We start from the raw sequence: 12,521 nt of genomic DNA on the forward strand, positions 1-12,521 counted from the left end.
GTGGTGTTGGGTTGACGGTTGGACTCGATGATCTTAGAGGTCTTTTCCAACCTCAATGAATCTATGATTCTATGATTCCCACTCCTGCTTGTAGCTGCGTCACCTTGCCATAAAGGGAATGTGAAAGTAACATACACAACTGTCCCATACTTCAGGGATAAATTGAAGACTTTGATTAGTTTGCAATTCTCATTCTTTGTTTCAACACTGGACTTGGTAAAAGGGGATGGTGGTGATGTTCTACTTTAACCAAGACCAAGGCCTCTATAATGTAATCTCTAACTCCAGCACTGTCATACTGACAAATGGTTTCTAATACCACATGTGTGTCTTATCTTTCAGCTGGACAAAGCTGACAGAAAGGTTTTTTAAGAATACCCCATGGCCAGAGGCCGAGGCCATTGCCCCTCAGGTTGGAAACGGTAAGTCTTTTACTTTCTTTTTGCTTGTCAGAGAGAGAAGGAACTAAATCACTCTTGATACATGAGTGAGCAGGTGCACAGTGTCCTGCCGCCTGAGTCAGTCATCTTTGTTCACTCTGGCAACTCCTTCAGCAGATGCCTGGCAAGAAGTCAAACTTGAACGAAGTATCCTTTTGTGCCTCCCTTTATTACTGTGGCAGGAGGAGCACCACTGTTGTATCTGAGAGATCCAGTTGCCTAGGCCTTGTGGCTTGCTAATGTCCGGTTCTGTCATCTTTTCCAGATGCTGTTTTCCTCATCCTATACAAGGAGCTGTATTATAGGCACATCTACGCCAAAGTCAGCGTGAGTGTTTGTCCTGTGTCTTCCTGTTGGTTGCATGCTGGCTTCTCTGTGCCATAAAACTTGCAAAATCTTGCTTCCACCACAGTATCAGTGGTTCCATAATTTTTGCAAGACAGGATTGGATAGGTTTATGAGCTGTAAGTCAAGGGAAATAAAAATTCTTGCCTTTTGTTAGTTTAGTAAGGATTTGCTGATTGCTGAAAAGCAAGAAAGACTTGACTGTCTTTCTGAGGCTCGTTAGCTGTCTCCTCAAGCTTGGTTGTCGTAAGTGCCCACTTATATGAGTCAGAAGACCTGGTCTGAGTTTTCAGGAGGCTGCTACGTAAAAGTTTGTTACTGACATCACATGTAGGGGTTAGTGAGGTAGGGAAGAAGGAGGTGTTGGGAGGTAATTGAACTATTTTTTTGATAGAGCTGTAATTGCAAGACCTATAGATGAGTTGGTTTTGTGTGTTTCTTTGTGGCTCTTTGTTCTTCAGATTAGCAGGTGGATGAGAGGGGGTGTCACAAGAGGGAAGGTGCATTATTTGTGATTAAAAAACCACATAGGGTCAGAGTGCCTTGCAGAGAGGGAAACATGGGCACCATAAAGAATACAGGAGAAGGAAATGGAAGGAATAACACTCTATAAAACAAAACAAACCCGCTTCTTTTTCTTAAGCTAATTTGAAATCGGTGAGAAAATCACAGTAGTTCTTGGTTCGTTAAGGAAAGAAGCTGAACAGAGGCATGACTTATGGGGTAAATACGTAATAGCTGCAGTTTTGGTGCGGACCAGAGGGTGGAGAAATTGGCACTTTAAAAAGGCTGCTGTATTAACCCAAGTCAGGCTTTAACAGGAGAGGGCGGTTTCTCAAGCTGTGCTGTTAGTGGTTCTCAGACTGCCCTCGAGTGCCTCCAGGTGAAATGAGGAAGATGATTCTAGGAAGGAAGCGATTCCCTACTATGTTTACTGGTCTTTCAAAGCATTTAGAAATACTGTCCAGAAGGAGAATTGTTGATTTATTAAGGCCTCTCATGAGGGGAGAAGGAAGGAAAGCTGGTGAAGGTAATAGGAGGCTCTTAAGTCCGGACAGCAGAGAGGACACGGAAGGTTGATGCACCCTATTCACGGAAGGTTTGAATGCTCGGTCGTCCTGGGAGAAGCTACCTGTACATGAAAAGTCAGCCCTGTTCTATGGGACAATAGTGATACAATCTCAGGCTTTCTGGGTGGCGCTGGTGGGTGTCCTGGTTCAATATTGGCTCTAACATTTCTGAAATAGACCCTCTACTGCTGTGACTATTGACTGTCCTTTGTAAGCTGTTGCCCATAAACTCACTCCTGCCGTGCTTGAAACTAACAGACTGTGCTGACTTCTCATTGCAGGGGGGGCCCACACTGGAGCAGAGATTTGAATCCTATTATAACTACTGCAATCTCTTCAACTACATCCTCAGTGAGTTGCTGCAATTCATTTCTGGTTTGTGAATTTTGGAGAGGGAGAGTGGATGGAGAGGGGGTCAGAAGAACTAGAACATGTTTGTTTATAGATCATATAGGGTGAAGTAGTCTACGAGCTTTCCATATGTTTGAGTTTGTTGAATGAAGAGCACTTTACATCTATGCATTTAAAACCACAAAAAGCACAAATAGTTTCCAATGCTTTCTGAAATACTGTAAAGAATAAAACTTATTTAGCTTTCTGTCTTGCTGAGAACTGCTTCACCTATCTTTATTAAAAAGCAAAATGAAGCTGTAAGCTAGAGAAAACTTGCAGTGTTTCACAACTGCTTACTGTTGTTGACTCAGCTTGGAACCAATTTTAGTGTTGGTGATGCCCTGCCAGACTTCTTGCGGAGAGCAGATCAGTTAGGATAAACCCTTACAGTCTGTGCGCAGCTTCTGAGAATCACTGCTGCTGAGCAGTCACACGCTAGAGATTAACCACACACATGCTCGTATTCTTTAAAAGTGAAGGCAGTTGAGGTAGCCGAAGTTACATATCACCGCCCTACTGGAAGCTTCATTTGTCTGCTGCTGCATCTCCCATTTCAGGGAAGTTCTTGTGTTCTTTAATTTCTCTATTCCTCCAGTTCTGCCACTGTTCTTGCTCAAGGTATTAAGCCTCTCGTCTGTTACTTATGTTCTTCTGCAGATGCTGATGGCCCTGCTCCTCTGGAACTGCCCAACCAGTGGCTCTGGGATATCATTGATGAATTCATATACCAGGTATATGACTATAAGACTGGGCCATTTTGGGGTGGCCTTGCCTCTATTAGTGCTATAAATTTTCCATCTCCTCCCTCTCTGTGATTTTCATAGCTAGGATACCATTGCAGGTCAAAAAACTTTGGTGAGCACTGTTATTCCTGGGTCACCAGGTAGATGAAGTAGTTGTAAATGTGCAAATTTTTAAGTTACAGGGAGCTCTTTGGAGAGTCCTGGACTTCTATTGATATTTCTGTTTCAGTTGCCCCTTAGGGGATTTTCTTTAACTCGCCTTCATTTCTGCCTGATTTGTGCAAAGCAGCCTGACTGAAGTCTGCTATAATCACAAAGACCTTATGAAGATACTTGTTCAAACTAATTTTATTGTGTTCTATGGTTTTACTTCAGTTTTGTATTTCTTAGTCAGTAGGGCCTTTATGCTTGCACTGGGAGATTGCTGACCTGATTTGAAATAATCTATGGTCTAAGATCTTGACGTTAGGAAATATTTTTCCACTTACTGTTCTGAGTGCAGCAATACAGATCTCAAATGCTATTGTGTTTTTTTTATAGATTCCTTTCACTGTAACTTTTTATTATAGAGCTGCCTGGAATTCCTCAAGTGCAGTCTTGTCAAGCTTGAGGATGAAAAAGGATGTGTGCATATATAGAAAAAGATGTATGTGTATGCAGACGTATCTTACAACTTGGTCGGTCTCTTTGCTACCTGTGCAGACAGCAAATTTGTGTTTAGTTGCCTGTCCTGATTGTCTAAGAGATCCTTCTCTGCTTCGTTCTGTCTTCTGGCCTTTTCCCTCTGCACTGTATCATTTTTTTCCCTAGGTGCTTTAAAGGTGGTATAATTTGCCATTTTGATTGCCAAGTGATCTCAGATGAAACTCTCTTTTTTTTCATGCGACTTGTAGCTTATTGTGATGCATTTGTGTGATCAACTTGCGAGCTTAGTGCACTTAAATGAACATCTCCAAACTAGCTTCTCATCATCAAATCTCTGTTTTTTCCTGTAGTTCCAGTCCTTCAGCCAGTACCGCTGCAAGACAGCCAAGAAGTCTGAAGAGGAAATTGATTTCCTTCGTTCCAACCCCAAGATCTGGAACGTCCACAGTGTCCTTAATGTGCTGCACTCTCTGGTGGACAAATCCAACATCAACCGACAGCTGGAGGTCTATACAAGTGGAGGTGAGCTAGCTGGGTGATGCCAAGGAAGACTGGTGTCCGTGCTGCCTTGCTTTGATTTGACCGACCTCGGTTAGCTTTGTTTGGGAGCTGGACCAAACCCTTAATCAGTGGATGGATCGACTGGGAACAGGTTCTGTTGGCGTTATGTGAGAAGTGCTGGTGATTACACTTGAGGTCTTGCTCCCTGTGCTTGTAAACATAGGGGTGTTGAAAGAGGAGCTTGCTTCCTTGGAGGAAAGCATCGTGGTTCCTTTTTTTCCTAGGTGACCCTGAAAGCGTGGCTGGTGAATATGGTCGCCACTCCCTCTACAAGATGCTGGGCTATTTCAGCCTGGTTGGGCTGCTGCGTCTGCACTCTCTGCTGGGGGATTACTACCAAGCGATCAAGGTTCTGGAGAACATTGAGCTCAACAAGAAGGTAATACAACATGTTTTAAACCCTCCGTTGCAGTTTTCCAAATGCCTCTGTTCAAACATGCTGGTGAAAGATTGCCATAACGAATCTTCCAGCTGAGGAGCTGTTTGTAGCTGTTGTAGTTGTCAAGAGTTTGTAGTTGAACACAGCTGGAGCTTTGGCATTAAATCAAGCCATATGATAATGCCTGGTGCTGTTGCAGCACAAATGCCTGTTTTTTTAGGAGGTTTGCTGTGTTGTGCAAAGCAGTGTTGTTACAGGGAATATTATTTGAACTGTAAGCGGTGGCACAGCAGTAGCTAGCTGAACACATCGTTCCCACCTTGGTCAATGGCTCGTTCTTTTATTTTTGACTCTCATTCTCACTGTGCCCACTCCCACCTTGCATGTTTTTGCCCTAGAATTGGGTGCTACTTGTGGTAACAGTGGCTAACAAAAGTCCAGCTGCAACATGGGCTTGGCCCAAGGCTCGACACAGATCCGTGTATGTGCTGTCTGGCACACGACGTGGAGTGAAATAGGGGGAAAGGAAACTGAGCAAAACAGTATTAGGCACGGTGCAAGAGCCCTCTGCTTGCAGGAAGCTGAAACTGGAAAACATAGGAAATGGGATGATCTAATAAACAGTGAAGAAGCTGCTGCAGGGATGGGTGGGAGGTGAGGTATCCTGAATTAACCCTCTCCTTTCTGTATTTGGGATGGGAGTGAAAGCAGAGGTGGCTGAATTACAGGTAACGAGCTGTTTGGATCAAAGGTGGTTGTCTCCCCTCTAACGCAGCGTGTTGATCCTTCCTTCTCAGAGCATGTACTCCCGGGTGCCTGAGTGCCAGGTGACCACCTATTACTACGTGGGCTTCGCATACCTTATGATGCGGCGTTACCAGGATGCCATCCGTGTCTTTGCCAACATCCTCCTCTACATCCAGAGGACCAAGAGCATGTTTCAGAGGACGACCTACAAGTACGAGATGGTAAGAGAATACAATAGGTCTAGACTTCCCAAAAGAAAAAGCTGCTGTCTTCTTTCCTGCCCCTCCTCTGTCACCTGATAACCTACATCTAATAGTCCAGCCTTATTTTCCTGGACTATGCTGGTGGTGGTGACTGGGGAGCCTTTGAACTCCCTTTGCTGTGTGTGGCAATATTTTCTCCTGTGTTACTAGTTTCTTTGGTTGTTCACCATACAGTTGCCGCAGCTCCATCTGCACTCTCCTTCTAGGCAATGTTGTTAATGAATGTCAGCTGCTAATGATATTCTTGTCAATGCTTCTTCAAACTCAGTCCTGTTCCTAGTCCAGTCCTGCATTCAGTTTACTGCCATTGTTGGCTATATTTCCATTATCAGATAATCATTCACAGACTGTTTTAATTCAGCATGGCTGAAACAAAGCTCCTTTCTCTTTCCACCTAAGCTGTCTCTGGTGCCTGTTTTACCCCCTGCTGCTGCTGTCTCCTTTTCACCCTTATTATTCATTTATAACTCTTTGTGTAGCCAAATCCTGCCGTTCCTAATTCCATGACACTTCAAAAATTTGGTATATCTGTTTCAGCCACACAGCTGTCCGTTTCATCCCACACTCAAGATAAATCTTCCTTCTCAGTCTTTTCTTCACTGGCCTCCCTGATAACTGTCCCTTGCCAGGAGATGGTTGTTAAACTGTCTGCCTTCCCTTCTCCTCTGCGCTTTTTTGCACCAAAGCAGCCAAACCTGCTTCTGGCCATCCAGGTTCTGTATGGCCCTGCATACATTCACTCTGTACTTACCTCTTGTCCAGCCCTCTTTTTCATTGATGAGAGCCTTGATACAGCATTCATCTATCTGCTTTGCCCAGAGGCACTGCTTCTTTGTGCTTGTCCTTGAGCATTAGGACCATCAGTGCTCTGGGTAAAGGGTCTGTCTGAAAAATCCAGCTCCTAGCTCCCTCTGGCACCGTAAAGCCTGGGCACTTTGACAAGCTAACAGGTTCTCCTCTTTATCTCAGATTAACAAGCAGAACGAGCAGATGCATGCGCTCCTGGCCATCGCCCTCACCATGTACCCCATGCGCATAGATGAGAGCATCCACCTGCAGCTACGAGAGAAATACGGGGATAAGATGCTGCGCATGCAGAAGGGTGACGCACAAGTCTATGAGGAGCTCTTCAGCTACGCTTGCCCCAAGTTCCTCTCCCCCGTGGTGCCCAATTATGACAACGTGCACCCCAACTACCACAAGGAGCCCTTCCTGCAGCAGCTCAAGGTCTTTGCTGATGAGGTTCAGCAGCAAGCCCAGCTCTCTACCATCCGTAGCTTCCTCAAGCTCTACACCACCATGCCCGTGGCGAAGCTGGCTGGCTTCTTAGACCTCACGGAGCAGGAGTTTCGTATCCAGCTGCTCGTCTTCAAGCACAAGATGAAGAACCTGGTATGGACCAGTGGCATATCTGCCCTGGACGGGGAGTTCCAGTCTGCCTCTGAGGTCGACTTCTATATTGATAAGGTTGGTATCTGCCCCTTGCCGGCTAGGAAATTCCTTCACCCAGGAAATTCTGGAAGTGAAAACATCCCTTCCTTCTTTGCCATGTGAAGGGCTTGGCTGCCCACAGTGAAGCTGTAGCCCTGCTTAATAGAAGTGTCAGTGAATGAACAGCGATGGGATATCGCAAGCAGCTTTGACAGTTGTCGTACCCAGAAAACAAAGGTCCTAAACGTCTTCCCCAGGACAGAGGGAACTGTTTGTCAGTGTTCTCGGGAGGTGACAGTTGGGTGACATAGTGCTGTCAGTGTGTCAGGTGGGATTGTCAGCTTTGTAGGTCTCCCCCACATCTCTCCTTTGCTTGACAAAGCAGGGATCTTGCTCAGTCATGTAACAGGTCCATTTTTCACTGGGGCAGCATTTAGCCCTGTCTGCTCTAGGAGGAATCTAAACACAAGGTATGGTCCTTTCACCATCCTGTCCTTGGAGCTCCAGGCAGTAGGAAGTGCTGGAAAGAGTCTTCTAGGACTTCACTTTTTTGAAGAAGATAGCATTTGGTTTCTTGCTGGGAAGGAGACCAGATTGCCCCTTGATCTTGGTCCTGTCCTTAGAGCAAATCTCTTCCAGCAAGGTCTCATGCTTTGTCTTCCCTGTTTACCTGAACCAAACTGACTTGCGTCTGACTGACTTGCATTGCAGCCTAGCTCTCCTGGTAGACAGCACGACTCTTAGCTGCTGGTAGAGGGAAGCAGAGCATGAATCGGGGTTGGGACTGTCAAACTGCTGCAAAGAGAGACGAAAATAGGCAGAGGGTGCAAGAATGTGGGAGGTGAATACAATGTGAATTTGGGACCCATCCCAGGCAAAGGTATAGGGAAGGCAGCCCACAGAGAGCTGAACGGTTGCTGTGGGACTAGCACAGGTCAGGTACGTGTGATGCTGAATCAGGGCTGGAGTGAAGCCCCTTTGGTTGCTCTTCCCATTTGGCAGTGCTTGCTGTCTCCCTGCTAGCGCAGTCCTTTTCCTGACCTCATGCTGTTCCCTCCCCAGGACATGATCCACATCGCGGACACAAAGGTTGCTCGACGCTATGGGGACTTCTTCATCCGCCAGATCCACAAGTTCGAGGAGGTGAGGCCTGGGCGGGAGAGCTGTGTATCTCTGTAGGAAAAGTGGGGCAAGCATTGGGCTGTGCAGGGCCTGAAGGAGGCATGCTTGGCGAGACAGTTGTGCGATGCCTTGCTGGGGCGAGCCCCAGCTCTGTGAGGCACTGGGCAAAGGCAGGTGGTTTAAGCAGCAGCTGCTGGCCTTTGAGGAATGGTATGTTTTGTGCTCATTCACTTGAGCTACAGTGGAAAAGGAGGAGGGTTTTACTGTGTAAGGGTGCTGACTCCATTGTCCCTAGACAATTGTGGTGTTCCTATCAGTAACACAACCAAAATCATATCTCTACCCTCATAACTATGGCTCTAGAAAGTGGCCTCAAAGATTTCTGGAGCACAGATGACTTCAGCATTGTGCTCAGCCAGGAGGTGACGTTCTGTCACTGCTCCACTCTCCTGACAGAGGCTGCTGCGCACTGGAAACCAAAATCCTGAGATGTGGAGACTTGAGCAATACAGGGTTGCGATACCACTGCTAGAAGTTAGCACCCCCTCTTCTCCCCCACTCTCCAAGACAGCAGGGGAAGATGAGGAGGGAGATTTACTAGTTCCCCTTCTACTTCGCACACTGCCTGCAGTTGGCGTGAGAGCTCTTTTTGTCAGTGGGTTGGAGAGGAAGGAGTAGAGGCATTGGATAAAGGCTGCTGAGGGGAACAGTAGTGTATGTTAATCACTGTGTATTTTTCTGACCTTTGCTTTCTCTAATTCCAGCTGAATCGAACCCTGAAGAAGATGGGCCAAAGACCCTAAAACTTCTGTGGATGCAGTGATTGGCCCGAGCAGAGAAGTGGGTGGGAGAGATTATTCTCTTTGTGGTGAGGGAGGGGAGCTCAGTGGTTCTGGCACTTCTGGAATCTCCTGTGACTCTGAAGTTTTTTCATACTTAAATAAGCAGACTCGTTTGGCTCAAACTATCCTACGAAGGACAAGACATCTAATAAATTAGTGGAATTTTCCTGGTGAGCATTCAGTATCTGATGTACTCGTTTATTTTTCCTCTGTGGAAGAATATAATTGCATCTGGAGACGTGGGCAGCTGCTGTTGGTTTGTGCTCTCTTTGGTCCATGCTGTTGCAGATAACAGTGGGGATCAGATCTCGTTCCATGCTCTGTAAAGGCACTGCGCACAGTGAACAGGGAAGGCTGCAGAACTGATTAACAGGGAGAAAATTAGCTGTTCCACAGTGTTTCCACAGGATATGGAAGGAGATGCAAGCTAATATTATTCCTTTTAGCTCTTGCCCCACACATTGAATAAACCTGGGTTGTAGTTGCTTTCCTAGAAGGTAACATTTTTGCCTTCCCACCCTCTTTTTTTTTTTTTTTCAGTTGCTATGTAGTAGAAATGCTCCAAAGTGGATTGACATGTTTTTAAAGGAAGGGGGAGGATTTTTGTAAACATTCAACCAATATTAACTTTGGTCATCTGATGAGATGTCCTTGCTGGAGGTTGTGTTTTATTTCAGCACAAGTGATGCCCAAGTCCTGGCCCTTAATTTAATGGAGTTCAGTTTCTCCAGAAAACTCCCTAAGGGTGTTTAATTTATTAAAACCCTTTAAATGCTAATTTTCCCAGCTCTCCAGCCACTTTGGATTCTTCAAGGCAAACTTGCAGTGCCTTGAAAGAGAAAAAACAGTTGAAAACTAGTCCTATAAAGGGGAATCGAGGACCTGTAAATACTGGGGAAAAGAATGCAAAGAATGAACCCCATCTCATCTACCCTCCACACCCTCTCTCCTGTCTCCTTTTGCAGGCTGTCTTTAAATAGTTTGGTGTTTGAGTGGTAGAAACAGGTGCAAGAGGAAAACCTGCGTGTGTCACAGGAAAGCTACACAAAGCATGCTTCATATCTGCCTCTTTGTACCCCTCCCTCTCATTCCTTTCCACTGAGGAGAGGGGTCCTGGCAGTCCAGCTTGGCTTCGTATGTGATTCTGTTTAGAAGTCAGGAATAATTAGCCTTTGTTGGATTATACACCGTGTTTGAATGAGGGTCAGGTTTCTAGTGTCCTAGGTACTGCTCAAAAGTAAACTCTCTTTCCCATCCCAAAGTTGTGTAACTCGGGCGGGCACAGTACAGGCAGCCCAGAGTGAGATTAAATGGGCAACTCCTGCTGGCCTTCTAGCTGCTGCCGTTAGTGTTATGCATGCTAAGAACTTAATACCTCCAGTTCTGAAGGGTTTGAGGCAGCCACATCATTAAGAAATTAAAGGACTAAGATGCCACTGCGTTGCAGCGGCCCACAGGGACTGGGTTCGTACCAAGAGAATCTGGTCCTTTTTATTTTTAGGGCTGGCACTTTTGCTTGTGTATATTTACCAACAGCAGCACAGTGAGCGTAGCTGTCAACAGCAACTCTCCTCCTACTTGTTATCCAAAGCCTAAATCTTTCACAGAACATGTGCTAAGACAGATGTGATGTACAACAGGAGAACCTCTGGCAGGGCGGTATCTGCCTGATCAGTTCTAGTTCATAGCATAGCAAAGGAACACAATCTGTTACTAGGATTTGGTCTGTTTTTAATCTGTGATTGGCATGTTGGAATGACAGACTTGTAATGCATGTACGTATCATCTTAAACCCTCCAACGCTTACAGGCTGTTCTCAGGTATGTGAATATGCTGCTGCTTATGTTTGTGTCTGCCAGAGCGGCTTCCAGAGGATGTACAGAGACCATCTGCCGGTCTGCCTGGCTCCACGCCGTGTCTGAGGGACCGCTGAAGGTTAACTGAGCGGGACTGGCACTTGGTGGAACGAAGCCAGGAAGAGCTTGCAGCTCTCTCACGGGGCGGAAAGACGGGCTCAGCGAGCTGCGGTGCCTGGCACTGCTTGAAGCTAGAGGAATGCAGGGCGTTCAGCAGCATCAGCAGAGCCCTGCTGCTGCTGGAAAGGCGCTCTGCAGGGAGGCGGGGTGGGTTTGTTAGAGCTCCAGCCTTGCCTGCCGCAGCAGGGTTCGGTTAGTGGAAGCGTTCTCGGGCGGTTCTGGTCAAAACGGTTTTATCAGAGGGAACCACAGCACAGGGTTATCCACTCTGTGTCTCTGACTCTGACCTACAGTTGTGAAGGGGGTGAGTGTGATTATGGACCTTGGAAAAGACAGTCAAGAAAAGATCCCGGATCCTGCTCTCCCTTGGGATACATCAGGAAGACGCTGTCAGGCAGGTCGGGGGGATCCTGAACAGCCAGCTCGGTCGTTACAAAACCGAGACAATACTTCATTTCCTTTTTCTCTAGTAGTGGCTTTTCTTGTGATTTACACCACAGCTTATCTCGGGCACTGAAGGGGGAGGCTGCGCAAGCCATTCAAAGAGAATTTATTTTTCACTTCTTACAGCTCTGGGGCCATGGAGCGATAGAATGAAACAGTGGAATAGAGGAAGGAGGGTGCTAAGCATGAGATCTGACTGGAGAAAGGAACACAGAGCCCATTAAAAAAAAAAAAAATAAAAGTGGAGAGAGGGGACTCCTTCCAATTTGGGACTGGCAGCAATAAACTCAAACATCTGTGTGATGGATCAGCCTTCCACAGAGGTAGCTATTGCCCCCCTTTGCCTAACTGGAAGTGAAAAAAATGTTTAGCAAAATAAAGTCACATTTAATAGTGTTTCCCCCCACCCCCTCGTTGTCAGACCATCACACTAAACGTGCAAGCCAGCTCTCGTGACAATCCATCTCCTCGATGTTGTGGGTTCCTGAGATTGTATCGCACTCTTCCTCCGCTTCTTCCAGGGCTTCCTGTGAAGTATCGCCTGCAACTCCAAGTGTCCTTATCTTCAAAGCCCTCCCTGGCCCCGTGCCTACCCCGGGAGCCACCTACGTCCCACACGTACTCCACTGATGTTTCCAGGTCCTTTGCCGCTGCAGCTTTTGCCCCTAGGATGGCCGAGTACTGCTTCTGCCTAGAGCAGCCTACATCGAAGCCTGAAGAGGATCCAGAAATGAGGTTGCCTGGGTTTTTGTTTTTCCTTTAGCTGACGTTAAACTCGAGTTCAGTCCCAACTCTTTTTAGTTCCTGCTTGCAGTCCTCCTCCTCCTTCAAGGACTGAGCGGGAAAAAAAGGCTGCAACTTTGGTTCAGGGCTTTTCTCTGAGAATTCAGCCTTCCCTGAGCTGGGGAGAGCCACGGGGCGGGTGCGTCTTGCCAGGCTGCTGCCCTACTCACCTGGAAGCAGGGAGCCCTGGGGTCTGGCCCTGCTCCCTGGAGCGTTCAGGTCCCCTTTTTGGGGGACTGCTTTGTCCCTCCTCTCTCCCGTGTTTCCTACCCGCCCCGCCAGCTGCTCGGGGTCGGGGTCTGACTCTGCCGCCCGTTTCCCAGCCCTTCCCCTCCTC

At 46.9% G+C, this 12,521-nt stretch overlaps 2 protein-coding genes across 2 annotated transcripts in view; both read left to right on the plus strand.

Annotated features, from left to right (window-relative positions):
- Nucleotides 1–9,163, plus strand: part of EIF3L (eukaryotic translation initiation factor 3 subunit L) — a gene marked incomplete at its 5' end in the record, with an annotated part of 10,260 nt that extends 1,097 nt beyond the window's left edge. Inside the window, 10 exons of the mRNA XM_009290097.1 lie at nt 343–422; nt 706–767; nt 2,137–2,206; nt 2,906–2,979; nt 3,987–4,158; nt 4,422–4,576; nt 5,374–5,544; nt 6,556–7,053; nt 8,080–8,160; nt 8,904–9,163. Of these exons, the coding sequence (XP_009288372.1) occupies nt 343–422; nt 706–767; nt 2,137–2,206; nt 2,906–2,979; nt 3,987–4,158; nt 4,422–4,576; nt 5,374–5,544; nt 6,556–7,053; nt 8,080–8,160; nt 8,904–8,942 (1,402 nt within the window). The remainder of the gene's footprint in view (nt 1–342; nt 423–705; nt 768–2,136; nt 2,207–2,905; nt 2,980–3,986; nt 4,159–4,421; nt 4,577–5,373; nt 5,545–6,555; nt 7,054–8,079; nt 8,161–8,903) is intronic.
- Nucleotides 9,164–12,071: 2,908 nt separating this feature from the next.
- MICALL1 (MICAL like 1) overlaps nt 12,072–12,521 on the plus strand; it is a 22,245-nt gene continuing 21,795 nt past the window's right edge. The window contains exon 1 of the mRNA XM_009290099.2: nt 12,072–12,136. Within this exon, the coding sequence (XP_009288374.1) occupies nt 12,072–12,136 (65 nt within the window). The remainder of the gene's footprint in view (nt 12,137–12,521) is intronic.

Source organism: Aptenodytes forsteri, unplaced genomic scaffold (assembly GCF_000699145.1).
Source record: "Aptenodytes forsteri isolate BGI_AS27 unplaced genomic scaffold, ASM69914v1 Scaffold284, whole genome shotgun sequence".
NCBI classification, from domain to species: domain Eukaryota; kingdom Metazoa; phylum Chordata; class Aves; order Sphenisciformes; family Spheniscidae; genus Aptenodytes; species Aptenodytes forsteri.